General features: G+C 44.8%; 1 protein-coding gene across 3 annotated transcripts in view; it reads right to left on the minus strand.

Annotated features, from left to right (window-relative positions):
• Positions 1–3,458: 3,458 nt before the first annotated feature.
• The window catches only part of LOC119972782 (elongation factor 1-alpha-like), a 143,291-nt gene continuing 133,179 nt past the window's right edge, over positions 3,459–13,570 (minus strand). For 2 of the 3 annotated variants that reach the window (XM_038810152.1, XM_038810153.1), the window contains 6 exons: positions 11,176–11,355; positions 10,769–11,065; positions 10,173–10,323; positions 7,848–8,104; positions 5,582–5,816; positions 3,459–3,724 (listed from right to left, as the gene is read on the minus strand). In XM_038810152.1, the coding sequence (XP_038666080.1) occupies positions 3,612–3,724; positions 5,582–5,816; positions 7,848–8,104; positions 10,173–10,323; positions 10,769–11,065; positions 11,176–11,355 (1,233 nt within the window). In that variant the 3' untranslated portion in view covers positions 3,459–3,611. Of the gene's footprint in view, positions 3,725–5,581; positions 5,817–7,847; positions 8,105–10,172; positions 10,324–10,768; positions 11,066–11,175; positions 11,356–11,566; positions 11,767–13,570 lie in introns of those variants that run through there. The other variant, XM_038810151.1, reaches the window with a different exon arrangement.

The raw sequence follows: 13,570 nt of genomic DNA on the forward strand, positions 1-13,570 counted from the left end.
TCTCAGCACCCTTCTCCACCGTGAGGAATTATCCGGTCCTTACTCCAGGTTCCTCAGGCCAAGGTGCACCCAAGATGGCAACCAACAAGGAGAGACAAGAAAACAATCAGCACTCTACCCGTACTCAAGAAGCTGCAAACTGCCTCCCGCTGCACCCCCCACAAACACCAGGCACATTTGAAACCTGGTCCAACAGGCCACAGCCCCTTTTACCAGTTAAAACCTCAACTGCTAGTAAGATAGCCACCCTTCTCTTCCTCCTCCCCCCACCCCACCCCCTGCCAGGGACTGCACCCAAAAAGAGAAACTCCTCCACCTTATCTGCCTCAGCTTCAAAAGAGAAACACTAATTCTCAACATCTCACCTTGGGCCATATATTATATTGTCTATATTGCTGCCCAAACCAGTTCCCTCAACTACTGGCCCCCCTTTATCCCTCCTCCTACAACATGTACACCTAAAGAACAGTAAATCACAAATAACTAAAACATATACACAATACTGAAAACATCCCCAAACAATCTAATTTCATCAACACATTCCATTCAAACCTTTTCAATTAAGTCCAAGTCCCTATTCCTTGACAAAAGCCTCCGCCTCCAACATCTTGTTGAAAAAAAGTGATCGAGTTATACGCAACTCTCCTTGACCTGTTCTTCATGTCCTCCACCTGTGCCTTTAGGGCCCTATTCCTCTCCTCCACCAATCAGCATCTCTGCTTCCTGTGAGGCAATCTGGCCGCTGTGCCGCAACAAAATCCCTTTCACCCCTTTAGCAACTAGTGCTCTTTCATGGCTTTCAAAGCCCTTCTCGGTCCCAGCACCACTAGATTTTTCAGGGTCTCCATCTACCTCCTTGCCTTTCAATGTATTTACCACCTTGATTAGCCCAGTCAACGTTGCGATTGTGATGGAGTAGCCACATCCACCAAGGTCACCTCCACCATCTTCCCTCCCATGGAGCTTTGCTTTCTGTCAGAGCACTACCACTTGTACCATTCTGTGGCTTTGAACATGTTTTTGTCAAATACAATTAGATGGTTGGGTTTGTCAAATTTCCCCCAGGAATTAGGCAAAATGGACCAAAAAAGAAAAACAAGAACTTTAACGGGAACTACATTGTGTGATCTTCTCCTACATGCCATCACCAGAAGTCAGTGAATATAATCCCAACGACTTGATCTTTCCCAAGTCAGTCCCACCATCCCAGGAATCAGTCTGATAAACCTTTGCTGGACTCCCTCCATAGCAAGATCATTCCTTAGATGAGACCAAAACTGCATACAGGTGCGATCTCACCAAAACTCTAACTACAGCAAGACATCCCCACTCCTCTCACTTAAGATGGCCAACATATTATCTGCCTTAACTGCCCGCTGCACATGCATGCTTACTTTCAGCAACTGGTGCAAAAGGACACCCAGGTCTCACTGCACATTACTCTCTCTGCCTTTGCCTCACATTTATCCACATTATACTGCATCTGCCATACATTTATCCACACTTGTCCAAATCACACTGAAGGAGGATTCTTCAGAGCTCACCCAGCTTGTGCAACCTCACTGAAACAAGACAGCTATCCTTATTGATACACAACCACAAGGATTAGAGTGATGGAGTTACCCAGACTACTAAGTTCTCCTCAAGGATTGCAAACATTACTAATGTAACCTCACCCAGCAGCAAACTGGAAGCTAGACAAATGCAATTAGTGCAAATAAGAGCAGGTCATCTGACCCTTTCACCATGTTGCATCTTCCCACACGAGACTTGCATCCTTGGTAAAATGGATTTAAATACTCATCAACCAAGTATCCACGTCAAAGCTCATGCCCATTTTGATGAAGGGATGATACTTCCCTATCCTCCCAAACCAGTATCTCACTGCAAAACAATCTACTAGGCATAATAGGGGCCAAGTTGCAGGTTCTCAAGGCAGCTAATGTAAAGATGATAACATGTTAACAATACAGGAGTACAGCAGGACTCTCCAAAAGGCCACACTTGCCATTTTAAAGTATAGGAAGGCGAAACCAGAAATCAGCCCAGTTTTGCGCTTTGGATCAGCTGGAAAACTTGGGTCAGTATAGAATTAAATACAGAAATGCCTTTATGTATTACATTGTGCAACCACGGATATCCCAAAGCATCCAGCCAAGTATTTTTGCATTGTCACTTGTAATGGAGGAAATGGGGCAGCAGTGATCAGCACTACTGCCTCCAGCTCCAGGGACCCGGGTTCAATTCCAGCCTTGGGCGACTGTCTGGAGTTTGCACCGTGTCTGAGCGCATTTCCTACCACAGTCCAATAATGTGCAGGTTAGGTGGATTGGCTATGCTAAATTGCCCCTTAATGTTTGAAAAGGATAGGTCAGATTACAGGGATAGGGTGGAGGCATGGACTTAAGTAGGGTGCTCTTTCCAAGGGCCAGTGCAGTCTTGAGGGACTGAATGGCCTCCTTTTGCACTGTAAATTCTATGATTCCAACAGTCCTATCCACACCCATATTGGGATCACAGTAGCTCTGACGATTGCTTCTGCCAGTGATGCTGGATGCTCCTGTCTATTTAAGATGGTGGAAGAGAATGCAGAGATAACAGCCTTCTGCCAGTCACTTGCTGCATGGACTTATTTATGGAAATAGGCTGCTTGTATATTCACATGAGTATCATTACAACAGCAATTCAAGAAGCTAGACACCAACAGGACAAGTCAATTATATAAACACCATCAGTTTAAACACCATAGCATCTACAGCAGTCATAGAAAATGGTCAAGATTTCCTTCAGGACTACCAAACCCACAACCTCACCATGGGAACACCCTTCCCAAATAAAGGGTGAAATCTGTCTAGGGGCATGAAGGTGGGGTGTTTTTTTTTTTTTAATTAGTAGTGTTCACAAATTGGCAGGTACAAAAGTGACTGTGAGCACTTGAAATTATACTGCAGTTGTAGGTTTACAGCAGTTCACGCATCTCAGCTGATACGAGCCTTGGGAGGATTATGGCGGCTGCGTGACTATCAGATGCCTATTGGAGTGAGGGGCACATAATCACTTGAGGGTACAGGGAATTAGAAATTTGAATTACCAGTGTAAAAAGACCTTGTCTGGTGAGAGTGTAAAGAAATAAATTAAAGACATTCAAAGATTAATAAAATGAATTGACCAACAGGTATGCTTTAATTCAAGCTGAAGAGGTTGACTAGCCTGGTCCTGTTCCTATGCCTCTAAATACTAATAGTTACTTTCAGGCCCTCTTTCCAGCCCTCAGCCTAACAGCAAGGTGGGATTTGGCTGTCAACTATTGCTGCATTTCCCTGGCTGAAGAATTTAAAAACTACCCAGGTTTTTGTAGCACGTGCCAATTGGTGGTTGTTACTCTACAGATTGCACGAACATTTCCAAAACTGGAAATGTGAAACCTACAGCAGAGAAGGTGATTCGGCGACACCACATAACCCATGCACACAAGTTTATTGTTTGTAGCAGACAGTTGGATGAAAGCATTAATTTAGTGCAGAACAGCTCATTGCACCAAATTATAACAAAATATTTTCAAACTAAAAAAAGGATCTGCTACTTCTATTTGCTCAAGTACCAAATTATATTTAGACTACTTTAACTGGCTTCTGTATCAACTTCTTGGCACTTGAAGTTTTATCCACAGATTTAATTACCCCAACAGCAACAGTCTGCTTTAAATCTCGGGCAGCAAAGCGACCTGCAAAAAACAAAAAGATTCGAGTTACTTATGCCAAGGCCTCAGAATGCCCTGATCACATGTCAAATCTACATCAGGATGAGGGGCAGAACAGTCCTTTCATGATCAGTGGACATCCTGAAACAGGTCTCTTGGAAATGTTGCCACCAGTTTGCACACAGCAAGGTCAGGTCCCATTAATGAAATGGCTGTTGGATGTTGAGAACCAAGTGCAATCACCTTGCTCTCATGACACAAGGATTTACACATCTACAAAGGGACTTCGACCATAAGACGTAGGAGCAGAATTAGGCCACTTGGCCCATCGAGCCTGCTCCACCATTCAATCATGGCTGATATTTTCTCATCCCCATTTTCCTGCCTTTTCCCCATAACCCGATCCCCTTGGTTTTAATGTCTCATCGGAAGAAGTGGCCTTGGTGGGGTCAGCATAGAACAGTATGCAGTCTAGATTGTCTGCCAACAATGAGCAGGTACATCAATACTAGCTGTTCAAGTAATCAGACCCAATTCCAGCATCAGCACAGGAGTTTAGAAGGTATTCAGTTGCACTGCTCCTCCACAAACCGTACTACAGGAGTAGCTCAGGAGGATGTTAGGGCTTGCCCATTGGAGTACAGTTGCTTGCTGTACACCCCAAATTCTCTGCAGTGTTAGGTTTATTTTGGATTTACATACAGCATAGTTTAGATAGTGTCACTATCCAGTGCAGTGAATTTGTTGCTGCTGACTGCAAAATCAAGGAATTAATGAAATGCTTTGTTAACTGTAAGGGACATTTGCATGCTATCACAGCCATAAATTCAGCTTTACACTTAACCAACTCATCCGGAGTTGGTTCATTTAATTGCACAAGAATTAAATTATAGGGGCAGCACGGTGGCACAGTGGTTAGCATTGCTGCCTACGGCACTGAGGACCCAGGTTCGGATCTCGGCCCTGGGTCACTGTCCGTATGGAGTTTTCACATTCTCCCCATGTCTGTGGGTTTCGCCCCCACAACCCAAAGATGTGCAGTGTCAGTGGATTGGCCACGCTAAATTGCCCCATAATTGGAAAAAATAATTGGGTACTCTAAATTTAAAACAAAAATTAAACTACAGAACAAGTGTAAAATCATTCTGCGCATGAAGAAAGATTGGGTTTCAAAAAAGGTTAATACAGGTGAATGATCTTACCCAGCTTGTCAGCATTTATATATTGCACAATACTTGCAACAGTCATTGCTGAAACCCCAAAATACTGGATAAAATGACATGTTTAATATTCTGCCTTTAACAGTTTGTGCTGTATATCAATTATGTCTTGTGTAGCTTGTAAATATTGATGTTGTTCAAATATATTCAGTCAAGGTGCAACAACATGGACAGCAGTATAGACCATTTGAGACAGCGGAAAATTATATTTTCTCCATGGAAATAGCAGGTTGGTTTGGTACAACTTCTGGAAATCTGCAGCGCTTCTGGCCCCGATTTAACAGGAACCCAAGCAAAACTGTCAAATTCAGTACTAGCAGAGATAATATTGCAATATTAAACTCAGATTTTCTCCTTCAGGAACCCTAGTGTACATTTCCTCCCCCTCCCCCAAATGAGTTAGCCAGCATGTATGGCAGGCTGAATCCATGCCATACATGCTGGCTGTTTTATCCAGCTTTTGATTACAGGCAATCCTAGGGCAAGGCGGCCAGCTCCAGATACAAAATTGCAAGGGAACTAACTTTCTACTTTTTAAATAAATGGCGAATGATGGCTTGTGTTCTGGTGCTGAGCTGAAATTCTCACATACTAAACTTTATATGATACTGCAAAGACAAGTTTCAATGTGAAATTTACCTGTGACTTAAATCACACTTACCAAGAGGTGGGTATTCAAAGAAGGTTTCAACACAAAGTGGCTTGATTGGGACAAATTCCACTGTGGCAGCATCCCCAGACTTCAGCACGATAGGATTATCCTCTAGTTTTTTCCCAGAACGTCGGTCAAGCCTTTCCTTAAACTCGGAAAGTCTGCAAGTAATATGGGCAGTATGGCAGTCCACCACTGGAGAATAACCAACCTTGATATAACCTGGATGATTGAGTACAATTATCTGCAAAGAGAAACAAGTATTCCAATTTATTTAGTTCAACTTATAATTGCTGTTAATTTATTGTCAATTAATTTTGACTGTCAGGCTATGAAAGTGATCAGTCTCCACAGTCCATACCTTCCTCCAATACAGCACAAGGATGCAAACGCTTCTCTGCCCCCAGTTTATCCAGCTTGCAAGATATACAAGCTGCTCAAACCAACCACCGTTGCTCTGCTCAAACCATCAAGTTAAAGTCCCTTTTTTTTGGGTAATGCCATCACAACTTCCTTTCACAATTATCTGGTTTCAAAGAAAAGAAAATTACAGCACAGGAACAGGCCCTTTGGCCCTCCCAGCCTGCACCGATCCAGATCCTTTATCTAAACCTGTCGCCTATTTTCCAAGGTCTACTTCTCTGTTCCCCACCCGTTCATATATCTGGCCAAATGAATCTTAAATGATGTTTTGTACCCGCCTCTACCACCTCCACTGGCAAAGAATTCCAGGCACCCACCACCCTCTGCGTAAAAAAACTTTCCATACACGTCTCCCTTAAACTTTTCTCCTCTCACCTTGAAATCGTGACCCCCTTGTAATTGACACCCCCACTCTTAGAAAAAGCTTGTAGCTATCCACCCTGTCCATACCTCAATTTTGTAGACCTCAATCAGGTCCCTCCTCAACCTCCGTCTTTCCAATGAAAACAATCCTAATCTACTCAACCTTTCTTCATAGCTAGCACCCTCCATACCAGGCAACATCCTGGTGAACCTCCTCTGCACCATCTCCAAAGCATCCACATCCTTCTGGTAATGTGGCGACCAGAACTGCAGGCAGTATTCCAAATGTGGCCTAACCAAAGTCCTATACAACTGTAAAATGACTTGCCGACTCTTGTACTCAACACCCCGTCCGATGAAGGCAAGCATGCTGTATGCCCTCTTGAGCACTATCGACCTGCGTTGCCGCCTTCAGGGTACAATGGACATGAACTCCCAGATCTCTCTGTACATCAATTTTCCCCAGTACTCTTCCATTAACCATATAGTCTGTTCTCGAGTTAGATCTTCCAAAGTGCATCACCTCGTATTTGCCTGGATTGAACTCCATCTGCCATTCCTCTGCCCAACTCTCCAATCTATCTGTATTTTGCTGTATTCTCCGACAGTCCGCCTCACTATCTGCAACTCCACCAATCTTAGTATCATCTGCAAACTTGCTCATCAGACCAATTCCCTGTGGAACACCACTAGTCACCTTTCTCCATTTTGAGACACTACACTGTCTCCTGTTGCCCAGCCAGTTCTTTATCCATCTAGCTAATACACCCTGAACCCCATATAGCTCCCCTCTTGGCCTAGGATCTGCTATTGACAATCTCAACGGGTAGCATACTTTCAGTGCTGATCATGGTCAACCTCATGTAAATCATTTCAGGTCAAATCCCAAGTCTTTTACTGAAGACACGTTGACAACAAATTCTTGATCCTCAAGAATGTGGTTTGTGAAGTCTATCAAATGATATGGGCAATCCACCTGTCCTACATATTTGGATTGTGGGGGTGAGACCCACACAGACAGCGACCCCGGTGCCTTGATGCCATGAGACAGCAGTGCTAACCACTGTACCACCCGAAGTCTATCAAAATTTAACTTACTGTTCCTAAAGTACAGTCCAACTTCCAAAAGTACAGACCAACAAAATAATCTCTTCTCTTGCTTCAGTCGTAATTCCTCATCCAAACCCCAGAAACATTTTCAAGTTCAAAATGTACCACAGGATTAAATTCAATCAAGTCAGTCTCCTTGTTCCCCCTTACCTCAAAATTGGGATTTCTAGGCCCTAGTCCACGTTCAAAAAAGGAGATTAAAGCACAGGGCTAAATTGCTGGCTTTGAAAGCAGGCCGGCAGCACGGTTCAATTCCCTTACCAGCCTCCCCGAACAGGCGCCGGAATGTGGCGACCAAGGGCTTTTCACAGTAACTTCATTTGAAGCCTACTTGTCACAATAAGCGATTTTCATTTCACAGCTGATGGCAGTCACAAACCTGTGCAGTGAAGCAGTTGGTCTCAGTTGGTGGATCGTTTCTGCAATTTCCTGCCACATTGCCACGACGAATAGCCTTCACAGATATATTTTTAATGTTGAAACCCACATTGAAACCAGGGAAAGCTTCAGCAACAGGTTCATGGTGCATCTCAATAGATTTCACTTCAGCTGTCAAGTTCACTGGAGCAAAGGTCACCATGTTACCAGGCTTCAAAACTCCAGTTTCTACCCTTCCAACAGGAACTGTGCCAATGCCTTAAAAATAACATGTAATAGAATCACTTAACATCTTGATCTTTGTAGTTTAGACAAAATGGAACTGAACACTAAACAGAGGTAGGCCATTTAGCCTCAAATCTGATCTGCAACCCAATGCAATTCACTCTATAATCCCTCAATACCTCCAAGCTCAGTTGTCGGTTGCCTTTTGCAAAATAGCCATCCAACACACTTTGTAGAAACATTTCCAAATTTCACTGCTGTATGATCTGCCTCCATTTTAGACTAGATTGCCTACCCAGCAAACCCCTCGAGTACAGATCAGATTTAAGCCCAAGGCAAACAAATTCTGGTGCCAGTGCTCAATGTACCCATTTGTATATTAGCCCATGGGACAGACACCCCAGCATCCTTTTGATTTGCCTGCATCAAAATCCATTTTTTAATTATCTTTGTCACAAGTAGGCTTACATTAACACTGCAATGAAGTTACTGTAAAATGCTCCTAGTCGCCACATTCCAGCACCTGTTTGGGTCCGTGGAGGGAGAATTCAGAATGTCAAATTCATCTAACAGCACGTCTTGCGAGACTTGTGGGAGGAAACCACACGGACACGTGGATGTGCAGACTCCGCACAGAGTGACCCAAGCTGGGAATCGAATCTGGGACCATGACACTGTGCAGCAACTGTGCTACTGTGATTTACCACACTGATGTAATTTTATGCTATTATCCAAAGAGTCCCACCCTTGTGGCATTTAGGATGTTCTGTCCTGCAAGTTAATGTGAATAGACCCTTGCCACATGCTGCCAAACTTCAGCAATGGACACAAATTTTGCAATCAGAACAAATGCAAAGTGTCACTCCAGGAAATGGCGTGATCAAGTTTACCAATTGGCCAACAATGAAATAGGAGCCTTTGGCAGATTTTTGATAGTTCAAAAGGCTTGAATGGATTTCCTTTCATTTGTAGAGAAAGGGTCCCTGCATCTGAACATTCTAACGTGGAAATCAGCAATTGGTTATTGTAGCTGCTCATGTTCAGCAAGTCCAACTGCAGAATAGTTAACAGTAGGAGGCTTTGTTTTGGGTTTTGCAGTACGAGCTGGCTAGGTCTACAGATTCAAAACTCGGGGGGGGGGGGGGGGGGGGGGGGGGGTAGTTTGATTTGATCAGCCCATCACTGGACATGCTACCTGGCATTATTTAGTACTGCAATTCAGACAATGTTGTACAACTGTGTGGACGTCAGAGTGCCTTTTTGGACTGAGTATCACTCACTGTACAGCTCATTGACCCCATTGTTAACATTTGAACTACTTTGCCTTCCTAGGATAATTCATGTACATGGGAGCACCTCGGATGCGAGAAGTTGTGGTCTTTAGCTGATTTGATGCAAAGATACACAAATCATAAGCCAAAATTTGCCATTCTGCCAAATGTTTACCAGGTTTCCCCTCCGTATGTTTGCCTGATGTCCTTTCTGTTGAGCCTACCTTACCCATCCCCTTTTCATGCTTTCCAATAGAACATACAGTGCAGAAGGAGCCCATTTGACCCATCGAGTCTGCACCTACCCTCACTTCCACCCTATCCCCGTAACTCAAATAACTCCTCAACCTTTTTGGGTCACAAAGGGCAATTTATCATGGCCAATCCACCTAACCTGCACGTCTTTGGACTGTGGGAGGAAACCAGAGCACCTGGAGGAAACCCACGCAGACACAAAGTGCAAACTCCACACAGTGACCCAGCGGGGAATCGAACCTGGGACCCTGGCGCTGTGAAGCCAGTACAAACTAATTGTGCAACCGTGCTGCCCAGGAGGACCCAGGTTCCAGCCTTGCTGATGCCACACTTTTCTGAATTGAATTGAAGGCACCAAACACGTTACTGGCTGCAAAGGTTTCTTAAAACTACACCAGGGAAACTTCTTAGCTGATGTGCATTTCTACAACTTCGGGAACCTCTGACCCGCCCAAAGACCTCCACATCCACTGAAGAATTTGCTTTCTTCACACTTGGTACGTTCACCTCTAGGACAGGAACCAGTAGTCAACTCCCAATTGTTGCATTCTCACCCAACGCTGCACGTGGTTTACCTCCGATTTTGTAGACATCCTGGAGGGGTAAACGCAAGGGTTTGTTCAAGGAGCGCCCAGGAGGAAGAATCGAGTCCAGTACTTCCAGCAGCGTTTGGCCATTCACGTAGCCTTCTCTCCGTTTGATTTTCCAGCCCTTGAACCAAGGCATCTACAATAGAGTTTATTAGGAGCAGAATAAACCCGGTTGTATTAACAGGATAGTAACAACCATTTAAAAATCCGAGTTTGACGAATATCCCAGTTTCTATATAAATCCTCAAGTGGGGGTGGGGGGAGAGAGAGATACAGCAGCTTTGCAATCTAGTCTCCTCAGATGAATGAAAATGAATGAAAAATGAAAATCGCTTATTGTCACGAGTAGGCTTCAATGAAGTTACTGTGAAAAGCCCCTAGTCGCCACATTCCGGCACCTGTCCGGGGAGGCTGTACGGGAATCGAACCGTGCTGCTGGCCTGCTTGATAAGCCAGCGATTTAGCCTTGTGAGCTAAACCAGCCCCTACCATCCCGTTACAAATGTTAACGGATCCCGTTACCATTGTTAAAGCTTTAAGTAATCTAATCTCCAGACTGGAATTGAAGTCTGAACACCTACCCTGGGACTGGGGGTCAGCATATTCTCTCCGTTCCAGCCAGAGATAGGGATGAAAGGGACCCTCCCTACATCATAGCCAATCTTGCGGATATACACGGTCACATTCTTCAACACTTCCTCAAACCGCCTCTGGCTGTAGGGCGGCTGAGTTACATCCATCTTGTTGACACAGACGAGGAGTTGTTTCACTCCGAGTGTGAAAGCGAGGAGGGCATGTTCCCGAGTCTGACCCGACCTGGAGATGCCAGCTTCAAACTCCCCCGGGGCTGCAGACACCACCAGAAGAGCAACATCGGCCTGTAGAGCAACATCACAAAGTCAACAAGCTACTAAATTTAGGCATTAACTTGACACGATGCTGGATGAAAACATTGTTGTAATTTCCCCTCCACAGGCACCAACATTACCTGAGATGTTCCAGTTAGCATGTTCTTGATAAAGTCTCGGTGACCAGGGGCATCGATTATAGTGAAGTAATACCTCTGGGTGTGGAATTTCCACAGGGAAATATCAATAGTTATGCCTCTTTCCCGTTCAGCCTTTAGCTTATCCAAGACCCAGGCGTATTTGAACGATCCTTTCCCAATCTGTGGAAATAACCTGGGAGCTGAGTTTAACTTTAAACAGTACAAATGTTTTCCATCTTATTGGGAAGAGGAATAAAGTCACCTTTTGTAGACATGACGTATTTATACTAGAATTATGCGCATCCAAAAATTAGAACGCAATACTTATAGAAACACAAAACATGTAAAGTAGCAAAATAAACTTGCCAAATGCCGGTTAGAATGACCCTACCTGGATAGCTGCTTGTTCGAGTTTCTCGATAGAGCGCCGCTCAATGCCACCACATTTATAAATAAGGTGGCCGGTAGTGGTGGATTTACCAGAATCTACATGGCCAATTATTACCAGATTAATGTGAGTTTTCTCTTTCCCCATTTTGTTGTTTTCTTTCTCAAAAAAAAAACAGAAGCTTGTCTTTTTCGTCGAGTTTTTATACCTGAATCAAACACCAGGGGGAGGGAGGGTGGGAGATTGCACGTGAAAACATCGCAAAACTGATCAATAGCAGAAATCCACCGCATCCCTAATTGGTGCCTATTGACCGTTTAACAAATTAAAACTTCCCTAATTGAGATACTTCACTTGGAACCTTGTTACTGAATTTCTAGTCATTGTTAGGAGAATTGCTCACAGCTGACATGGGTTAGTCTTACTCAGTAATGTCTAAAATCGACTTGTGGTGAAGAAAATTTAACAATTAACATTTTAATCTATTTCAATTTATCATCTTGCCTGTAAATTCGCAAACACAATTTGACACCAGCTGTGTAAAACGAACACTTTAAGTTTGAAAATGGATATCTAGTGAATGTAGCTTTGAGAAATTGGACGTGTCCAAATTGTGTTTTTAAAAGCAGGGATTGTTTTTGACATACTTCTGAACTGATTTCACCCAAAAGATTGGAAACAAGTTTAAACTATTCCTTGGGGATGAATGAGTTTCCTGCAGTTGTCTGGGAATTAAACAGGACCACCGACCAAAAGGAAAGAATGTTGTACTGTTTTAAGAAAAGCAGAATACTAAATACTGGGGAGCTTAAATATAGTTACCTGACTTATTAGCCTCCTGAGATATCAAATCTGATATCCTTTATAGCAAAAACACAAGGGGCGCGATTCTCCGGTATCAGTGCGTTCTCGCTTGAGCAAAACAAGGCCGGTGAATAGGAGAGGCCGGAACCGCACCAGGTGCCAAATAGCGATGGTGGTGGTCTGCTCTGCCCTCCACAACCTGGTACAGCAGTGGAATAAGGTGCTGGAGGTGGGGGATGCGGAACATATGTCCATCTCAGAAGAGGAGAACCAGGATGATGAGGCGCTGGACTAAGAGGAGCTGGAGGAAGGTCTGTGTGATGAACTGGAGAGGAGCCGGAGACTGCAGGACAGCACGGCAGCACAAGTGGATAGCACTGTGGCTTCACAGCGCCAGGGTCCCAGGTTTGATTCCCCGCTGGGTCACTGTGGGGAGTCTGCACGTTCTCTCTGTGCCTGCGTGGGTCCCCCCCCCCGGGCGCTCTGGTTTCCTCCCACAGTCCAAAGACATGCAGGTTAGATGGATTGGCCATGATAAATTGCCCTTAGTGTCCAAAAAGGTTAGGAGGGGTTATTGGGTTTATGGGGATAGGGTGGAAGTGAGGGCTTAAATTGGTCGGCGTAGACTCGATGGGCTGAATGGCCTCCTTCTGCACTCTATGTTCTATGTTCTAGATGGAGTGATAGGCCATGAGTTCGGAGGTCGGCCATTATTGCAGAAGGAAATGACAGAGGCATGTGGTGAAGGGTTGGCCAACACTCCAGATGGTGCTGCCCCACTCTCCCCAGCACCCTCACCCTCCCACCCTGGTGTCCTCTGTGATATTCAATATGCTTGGCCTTCCTTGCTCTACCTTCTACTTATCCAGTTGTGTCCAAAGGATGCACTTCAAAGGTGAAGGCAGCCAGCTGTTTCACACGTCCTGTGCCATTTGCCCCTGGCGGACGTCCTCTGGGGGTTGGAGGGCTCCCGTCACTTGTCAGCAGCACATACACAGCTGTGCTGCCCTTCCCGTGTGCTAACTGATACGTAGCCTCATCAGAGGGAAGGAATTTTGGGGAGCAGGTGGCCACCATCACCATCCATGAGACAGGGCTGGGTTGGCACCCATCGCCCACTCCTCCCGATCGGTGCCCATCGGACCCTGGGGCTCACTTCGAGATGGAGGGGTAGCTGAACCGAGACTTGCTGCCCCCTTGTCA

Source organism: Scyliorhinus canicula, chromosome 10 (genome assembly GCF_902713615.1).
Source record: "Scyliorhinus canicula chromosome 10, sScyCan1.1, whole genome shotgun sequence".
In the NCBI taxonomy this organism is placed as follows: Eukaryota; Metazoa; Chordata; class Chondrichthyes; order Carcharhiniformes; family Scyliorhinidae; genus Scyliorhinus; species Scyliorhinus canicula.